A 9,354-nucleotide genomic window follows, 5' to 3' on the forward strand; every position below is an offset into this window, starting at 1 on the left:
CATTCTAATGCCTTAGCAGACAAAATCTTTTGGTGATATAGAAAATAAGATTTTTAAGTATATCCATGCCACAATGCTCAAAAATGAGCACAGCTTTGATATGACTATTGTTAAGATTGGCTAAAAACTGGAGAAAAAAAATATTTTTTTTTTCCCTGCCCATTTGGCAAAAGATATATAACGCTATGAGCAGTGTAAGACTGATTTAAGTGAGACTTAGAAATCCTTTGGGAACACCATAAAACCAAATCCTCCTCTGATTAATATAAACACCACTGCGAACAGAGGAGCAAATGATCCAGAAGAGGGGGGAGTGAAAATCCGCCATTGCATACATCTGTAACAGGATGTTGAAGGGAAGCTTATATTTAGTTAGAAGTTTTGTGGCATTTGTTATTGAGAAAAGGACATACAGGAAAAAAGTGTCATAAACCCCTGGATTTTACTTTCAGTATTTATCTTCCCTTCCCGGCAGGCCCCTATGTGGCCTCAGCTGATAACCTAATGAAAAGCTTGTAATATTTTAATTGTGCAACTATAGATTTAGCTAAAACAGAAGCAGGGAGAGACTAAACTTTTTTTTCTCTCCCATCTAGTGCTTTTTAACCTTAACGGTGCTGCTCAGTTACTTATAGCTAGCCGTTTAAAACTTTGTAATGTGATTTAAAAGATTACAATTAACCTCTCTTTGTATGTGAGATTGTTCTTTTACAGATTTACAAGAATAAAAGCTGCCGTACAGGAAGCTGAGGGTTTTTCTTTCTCCTAGATTTTGGTTTTCTTTTTCTGAACAGATCTGTTTTAAAAATTCTGATTTTTGCTTAATTTTGGATCCAAAGATTTTTGTTTTTACTTTTAAAAGGCCTACTTTTTGAACTTTAATGTTCGATAATTGTTTTCTGTCTGTGGTTCTCTGTCATTATGTGTTCTGTTTGTGTGTCATTGTGTGTAGATGAAGACAGAGTTTACTGACTAGAAAAGTGCACTGAATACATAATAGCTTCTGACGTCATTTAAGTAAAGCAGTCACTGCTAAAGTTTTATTGACAAAATGTTTTAATAATGTTTTAGAGTATATTATGCTAAGGGGTGACTTTTGATTACTTGCAAGTATAGTTTTACCCAAGAGAACGGAATGTATTTGTCTTCCCTACTACGAAAACATAATTTTGAGTCAGCACAGCTGCAGTCTGTAGGAGAGCTGTCTCCAGCCCAAGGCCTAGCGTACCAAGATAAAGGTACTTTTCCATCCTTACTTTAGGTAAAGGTTCAAGTGCTGCTGTCCGTAGTTCTCCACTCCAAGAAGGGGGGCCATCCCGTAGACACTGTCAGCAAAATCTTTAAAAAGCTGAGCAGGCTTGAAGGGGGGTGTCTAGCCAGTCAAGCAACCCCACAAGCTTTTCCTTGCAAATTCCAATTGCTTTTATTATGTTTCACAGAACTACAGGTTTTGTTTTGTTTTTCCTCAGCAATGAGGGCAGAGATATCATTGCAGCTCAGAATTTCTGCTAACGGACTTTATGCTCCCAAGGTTAAAAACTAAAATTGATATTATTCCACAGTGGCTCTGAAGGCAAAGAAGAAAGCTGTCCCTGCTAAGACCTAAGCCCAGTTAGAGTGCCTTGTAGTAGTGCCTCCTTGAGGCTTAACAGAAATATGAAATAATTTGACTGTAATCATTCTTATAATGATTTTGTTGTATAGATTTTATTTTCCAGGACGACAGCCTTCCTGCCATGAAAAAAGTGAGACTGATATTTTTATTTTTACCAGATTTTTCCAGGTTATTTTCTTTTCCATTTTTAAACAGAATTCTGATTTTTGTTTTACCCTGGCCAATTCAAACATTTTCCAGTTTTTTTGTTTCGCACTTTTTTCTCCATAGGAGATCAAGTATTACGAAAAAATTATACACACAAGACTTGGAAGGATCCGATCTACGTTGGACCATTCACTATTACAGAACTGAGCCACACTGCTGCTAGATTGACAGGACATTCTACCTGGGTACACTTATCAGATATTTGAACATTTAATCCAATTCCCTAGTCTGAAAGACCAAGTATGCACATCATACAGGTACTGCTCTGGACAGTTTGTCTGTTGCCCTCCATTTTTATGATCTACTCAAAAACCCCGGCCGTACAAAAGCTCATAGAAGTTAAAACATTGCAATATGCACTCTCAAATGCATATAACAAGACTATTAGTACAGAAGACAATGTCACGTGTCAATCATCCCCATGTGCAAGTCATTTGAATATTTCTATCTATGAAGGAGCAATTTGGCGAATTGTTCTGGGAGAGCGAATGACTTCAAAAACTCCTTATATACGTCCAATAATAGTAGGAACCGAACATGTCAATTTCACAACGGCATGGACAATGAAAATGAGGACATGCCAATATCCGCTATGGCACATTTCAAGTATTTGGCCCTATATGACTGCTGATAAATTAGTGCAGTTGGCGCTGGCCTGTAATAGCTCTGATAATCTTACTATTTCTAATATGTCTAATGTATATAATACTTCTTTTGATGTAATTCTGCTTAATGCTTCTTCTATTAACAATCGCAGTACATGGTGGGTAGATCAGTTTTCAGTTTTTATTCATAATGACCAGTTACATAAAGCACCAATATCGAGTGATGACATTGTAAGGATACCTGATTCATGTGTTAATGTATCATTTGAGCACCGGAAAACAGTATTAACTTATAATATCACTTTTCCAGTTATGCCACGATGCACTCGACGGCGACGTGAATGGTATGATACCTTCTTAGGGGGTGTAGGGAGTGGTTTAGGCATTCTCAATACGGTGGACACAGAGACTCTATATGATAAGTTAGACAATTTAGGAAACCAACTATATAATCAGCAAGTGATATATTTGTGTGATTACAGCCAATAGAACTACTATATAAAATAACCCCTGGATGGGAAATCACACAATCATTAGTAAATGTTATAAAATTGTGAATGAACTATGGTGGAAGAATCAATCTTTCCTCTTGTTCCCGGATTTGAGGAAAAATGTAACCAAAATACAAAGATTTACATATGTTGAATGGCCCTTATGGCAAATTAATTATACTTTACTGAGGAAAGCAGTAAACACCTCTAAAGTAATTAAAAAGGAACTAGAACAGGTTAAACAAGGTATTGAACAAGTTGTTGTACAAGCTAGATTTGACAAACAAGAAATAAATCGACTTGCTGTAAAAATTAGAAATGATCTATCCCATCATTGGTGGGATATTTTCACCAGAAAATCACCCTCAGCTGACAAATATTTAAAGTGGCTTACTCATCCATTATTAATAACTCTACTCAGTAGCATTGCATTAATTATTTGGAATTGTTGTTTGACTTGTAAAATCTGGAAACGACCAGGATCTATAAAGAAAAATATGATAGCCTATAGCAATATTGATCTGGAGACTGTTCGCATGCTCCGAACCACAAGTAAGAAAGAAGGTAGAAGGGGCGAGGAAAGTAAGAATAGTTAAAAAGGGAGGTCTCAGGGTAAGTTTTTCCACAGATATAAAGAAGAACGACCCTAGTCTCTATGCTAGTCCCCTGTGTGAAGAATCGAGATACCAGTGTGAGCCAGGAGTCTGCCTGGCTCAAGGGAGGATTGTAGAATATGCTGATGGAAAAATACCAGAGACCTCGATATAAACCAGGCTCTGCAGAAAAAGCTAGCATACACTAGTTTTGTAAGAATTCACAAACATCAGCAGAATCAACAAGTGAGTCACAGGATGAGCATGAGACAGCGCCAAGGGTACGAAGGAAATAATCTGTGAGAAGGAATGTGTGTGCGAAGGGAAAGATAAGGGAAACAAAGAACAGCTGCGTTTAGCAGACAGCTCAATAAACTTGTGGTGTGGAACATGCGTAGAAGAAGCCAGATAGTTTGCTAAAGTAAACTATATAAATAGAGCCTGCACGTAGAAAAATTTAAGCAAAAGATCCTGAGACTACAAGACTGACATGTGCTATGTACATTATGTGAGTATATTATGTTTTTGCTTCCTGTGTATACCGTTGCTGATACGCAGTATAGAAAGAAGAACAATAAAGAGAATAAACATAAAAGAGATATCAGAGTCATTCTTGAAAAACAGTATATAAAAGATTTATAAATAAATAAATAAATAAAGCCATGGGAGTAGAGATCAAGCATTGACCTGTGTCAATGGCAGCCTGCAGCTATGTTTTTTGTTGTTGTTGTTTTACCTAGCAGAGCTAAAAAGAATTTCCACAAATCACTGGGGAATTGTGATATGCTGTAATCATCTGGTCCCATATACATAAAATAAACTGAATGCACTTTCTTGCCAAATACCATTAGCTAAATTGATAAAAACTAAAAGTTTATTGCAATTTAGTTCTTAAGGGAAAATGATTGTATATAGCAGGGTTTGTGCGTTTTTACATAATGATACCCATTAACCAGAAGCATAATTACAGTGAACGATAAACATGACAGCCCAACATTTCAAGGAGAACAGTCATCCATTCCTGTGTGCCCAATTGCTGACTACATGTTATTTTTCTCTGGAATTTCTATGCGTTCTTTATAACAAACCAAAAAAATGGGAAAACTTCAGGTCATCCTCAGTTTACCCTCCTTGAAAAGTCTTGGCTAGAGCTTTAAGCACCTGGAAGACAGAAAACAAATTGTTCTCTAGCTTTCATTCTCCTTCCTGAGACTGAGTACCAAATCCTGCAAAGAAAAATCCAGGAGAAAATGAAAATCCCTAAATGTGAGATGTTTTTAAACTGATCAAGTACTATAATTATTGCATAGTATACACACATAGTAGACACACATTGTATTTATTTGGAAGTCACAGCAGATCACCACTCTTTTTACAAACAGCTGCTCCCTCAGAAGCCTTGGTGGTCTATTCCAAAAGCAAATTCATACAAGCAAGCTGATAATGTGCTATGCCAAACTCTACCTTAGTAAATTCTTCAGTCCTTATTTTCTATCATTTTCTATTTCTCCTCCCACTCCACTGCCAAGATCTCATGGCTGCCCCTAATGTTATTAATATGAAAAAATCCATTGCCTCTTTTCTTGGAACTAATAGAAAAGAATGTGGACAGATATTCACACAACTATATTACTATCCCATCATGCTGATTCACCAATGAAGTGATTTTTAATTGTATAATTGAAATCATAATTCAGTTTTGCAAAAACAGAACAAGCAAACAAACAAAACAATCAAACAACAACAACATAAGTGGACATTGTGGCTAAAACAGGTACCAAAATGAGACTAAAATTATTTTTTTAAAGACCATTGAACTGCACGGAGATAAATTTAGGAAAGAGGGTGATAGGTTCATAGAACCCCTGTGATCAGGTGAGCTAGGAGAACTAGGTTGTTTTACCTAGATTTACTTCTAGATTTTAAGCAAATAATTGTTTAAAGCCTATGATGCGGCTTAGAAAATCTTAGGAGTGGGTAGTAAACGAAGGAATTATGTTATACTGAAAAAAATATCGACAAAATATGTAAAAAATCATTCGTAATAACATGCTAATTCTTTGGTAGTGTTTTCTGCAAATGCACAAAATATGATTACAATTGATGTTTTCAGTTCTGCAGTTGGCTTGACTACAATACAACAAAAACGCCAGCATTATTGTGCATCATATGTGAAGTCTGACATCACTAATTACAACCTGCTTCAGCAGCAGCTCCCGCATCGCGAAATCTTGCTTCCGCTAAGAGCGAAGGACTGCAGCCAGGTTGTCATGGAATGCGCAGTCACAGTGCGGGCCGCACTAGCCCCCCGAATCCGAGCTCAGCGGCAAGCTGCCATGCTTTATCCCTCGGGTTTGTCTGCACAGCCGACAGAAGTCGGTCCTCGCCACCCGGTCACGTGCGCGACAGCTGGCGACAGGCGCGCGGGAAATACCTTTCCTTTCTCTTGCCCGGGTCAAACGCTGCCCCTACGTTTGTGCCGGTGGCGAGAAAGAGAAAGGAGAACGCAAAGCTGCCCCCATGGCACGACCAATACTACCCCAAACTCTCCCGCCATTTTAGACGTAGGAAAGCAAAATAGGGGGGGGGGGGGCGGCTGGGTTTTTAATAGGGGGGTGGGGAGCTCTGGCAACAGGCACTTTAGCGATTTGCTTTCGCAGTCTGAGTCGGGCTGTCGCGCCTGTACAGGCGAGCTGGAGGCTGCACCATTGGTTTTTCCATACCGCGCAGGCTTTCTTTTCTCTAATTCGGCAGCAGCCGCTCGTTTACATCAATAATTAATTCCCCCTTAAAAGCGAAAGGGAGCATGAGAGAGGCTAGGCTCCCAGTCACCAGCTCCCGTCGCTGCTCAGCGGTCCTTCCTCTTCTCTGAGTTGCGCCATGTGCCCAGCGTCCGCCGCAGCCCCGGCAAGGGCAGCCGAGGAGGACACGGGAGGATGAGGAGCGAGTGCCGGCAGGACGGAAGGAGGAGGCGGCGGCGAAGAAGCGGCAGCAGAGGCGGCGGCGGCAGCAGCAGCAGGGCGAGGGCGGCGGCAGCACCCGGTGGTGGCGGCGCAGGATGAAGCTGGGCGCCCGGGGAGCCTGCACCGCGCTCTGCAGCTGCTTACTACTCGCTTGCGCCCTCAGTGCCGCTGCCGTCGGCCTCAAGTGCTTCTCCCTGGGCTCCGAGTTGAAGGGGGAGCCGTTCCGCCTGGGCGCCGCCGCCGGAGCCTTTTACTCGGGGCTGCTGCTTTGCGCCGGGCTTTCGCTGCTGGGCTCCGCCCTGCTCTGCTGCCAGGAGGAGGAGGAGGAGGCGGCGGGAGGCGAGGGCGGGAAGCCCGGCGCCCAGAACCTGCTGCTGCTCGGAGTGTTGGTCTTCATGCTGGGGGTGCTGAGCGCCTTCGCCGGTGCCGTCATCGATGGAGACACGGTATCGCTGGCGGAGAGGAAGTATTCGCACCATTGCCTGCAGCAACCCGGGGTCCCCCGAGCGCCGCCGCCCCCACCTCCGGACACTGCTGCCGGCTGCCAGAAGCTGAAGGACTACCAACGGGGGCTACTCATCTCTACCATCCTGAACGCGCTCGAGTGCCTGCTCGGCCTCGTCAACCTGCTGCTCGTCAAAAACTACAAATGGGCCCGGCGGCAGCAGCAGGAGCAGCAGCAGCGGGGCCGGAGCCGCGGGGGACGCTGTCGGGGTGGGCGGCTCCAGCGTCGCCGCCGCCAGGGACCTGCCTCGGAGCGCCAAGAGCGAGACTTCTCCCCCGGGGACTGCCCCTTCCAGGCCGTTTCCTACATAAACGTGGGCCTCTTCCACGTATTGGACGAGGCCGGGGTAGAGGTGCACTGCGGGGGCCACCCTTCCATCGAACTACCCGGCTACTCGCCCACGGACCCCGACCTGAACTCTTCTTATCCTTACTGCCAACCGCTGCCCAGCGAGCGGCCGCCGCCCTACGAGGAAATCTACCCGGCAGAGGGGAGCAGCGGCGGCAGCAGCAGCAGTAGCAGCATCTACCGCGTGTAGGGGGCCCCGCGAGAGCCCGCTTGGCACCGACAATCAGCGCCCGGCGCGCACTGCACTGTCAGATTCCCTCCACGCCCCACAACTTCGCTTGGCTTTTGGGTTGGAGGGCAGCGGGGGGATATTTGAAAAGTCAAATATGCACGCGAGGAAAAGATTAGTAGTGCTCACGTACATGGTATGTGGTGAGCACTGTTGGCACAAGTTCCTGTGGAAGAAAGTGGCCCAGGCTGGCCCTATCTCTTAATAGAAGGGACGATGGATTTTTCCACTTTTTTTTTGTCTCCTCCAGTTTTAATACCCAACAAACTGGGAATTCTTTATTGTAATCATTAAGAGAGCCGCCTTTTTTGTTTTTGGCTTAACCATTCTGTCTGCGCCTTCTTAGATAACCATTTTCTTGCTGTGATGCTTTCGGCTGGGGCACAGTGCTGCGTGATTGTGGTACATGGTTGTGTGTTTTTTGTTCTATTTTTTTTTTTTGTCTCCTTTTTATGTGGAACGAGGTTTCTCCTCAAGATCGTTCTTTAAAGGTTTACCATAGATGTTTGGCTGCATTCTTCAGTTATTGTAGAGTGGTAAAGTCAGTTTGTTTTACTGAATCATCAGCAGTCATCTATGTATTCCATAGCTTTAAATCTCGGAAATGAGAATAACCAGCCCATGGACGCTTCTTTCGCTGGAAAAACAAAACAAAAAAAACCAAACTCTATACCTTGTTATAAAATGAAGAGACGTTCAATTATGTCAAGACTTGTGTTTTGGAGAAAATTCTTATATTTATACTTTTTGCAACTCTTAAGTTCCTTTTTAAAGTTTCCAGCCTTTTAGTCCTGTAAAATGCATATGAAAAGCTGCACTTTCAAAAATTAAATTAATGAAAGATGACTGAGATTTTTGTACACTGAGGTGCCTGCTTATTAAATTCTACTGTAAGAGCTTTCATGGGGCAACTGTTTAGTAAAGCTATAGTATACTGCATCCTCACAAATGGCCAGTTCATTTCTGAGTTGAAAACATTGTATAGTATACCCCTAAAGGCCAATAATAATTATTCCATTAAGAGTGACAATATTTATAAGTGTGTATGTAATGTAAGAAAGTCATTATCATTCAATAGGGGTAGTTTTTTAGTTCTATTTTTAAACTACATGCACTCATGTGCTCTAACTTTCATTTTGCTTTAATAATTTAGAAGTCTATCAACTTGGGTAGGCTTAAGTAAATGAAAAGTGTTGATCATTGTATTTACATAGCCTTCCTGTAATGGAAAAGCTGCTAAGAAGCATGGATTATGCCATTTTATTCTGAAATAATTCTTTGAAGTGCAACAGCTGTTGCTATTTTTTCAATATTAATTATCTCAGGCCATTAGATTGGCATGATTTACAGTAAAATTAATTTGCATACAAATAGATTGGACCTCTTTCCCAGACTTATTGTCTCATCCTGCTGTGGAATGCTAAGGAATATTCAGAATAAAGTATACTCTATTTTTTATTTTTTTTAAATGAAAATAAACTAAGCTTAGTTTTATGAAAAGCATCCATTGTAAGAATGTACTATGAAGCTTCCCACCACATTGCTTTTATTTAACAATTGCTATGACTTTAGAATAAACAAGTACCTTTTACAATATTTCATTTCAGACTGCAAAGAACAATATCAAGCTGTGATCAAACGTTGTTAGCAAATAAGTATTCAAATGTATGATAGAGTATTGATACTCAACTTGTAGTTCATTGGAGGACACAGTTTAACTAATTTATAACAGATATATTTTAAAATAGCACAAGCTATAACAGAGTTTGACCAGCAATTTTAAAAAGAATTATTGATT

The 9,354-nt window shown here is 41.6% G+C and overlaps 1 protein-coding gene across 1 annotated transcript; it reads left to right on the top strand.

Moving 5' to 3' along the window:
• Positions 1–6,197: 6,197 nt before the first annotated feature.
• Positions 6,198–8,791, top strand: TMEM271 (transmembrane protein 271). Its single transcript, XM_029585372.1, has one exon. The coding sequence runs from the start codon at positions 6,570–6,572 to the stop codon at positions 7,515–7,517; it is 948 nt and encodes a 315-aa protein (XP_029441232.1). The 5' UTR covers positions 6,198–6,569; the 3' UTR covers positions 7,518–8,791.
• The last annotated feature ends 563 nt before the right edge of the window (positions 8,792–9,354 follow it).

Source organism: Rhinatrema bivittatum, chromosome 1 (genome assembly GCF_901001135.1).
Source record: "Rhinatrema bivittatum chromosome 1, aRhiBiv1.1, whole genome shotgun sequence".
Lineage (NCBI taxonomy): Eukaryota > Metazoa > Chordata > Amphibia > Gymnophiona > Rhinatrematidae > Rhinatrema > Rhinatrema bivittatum.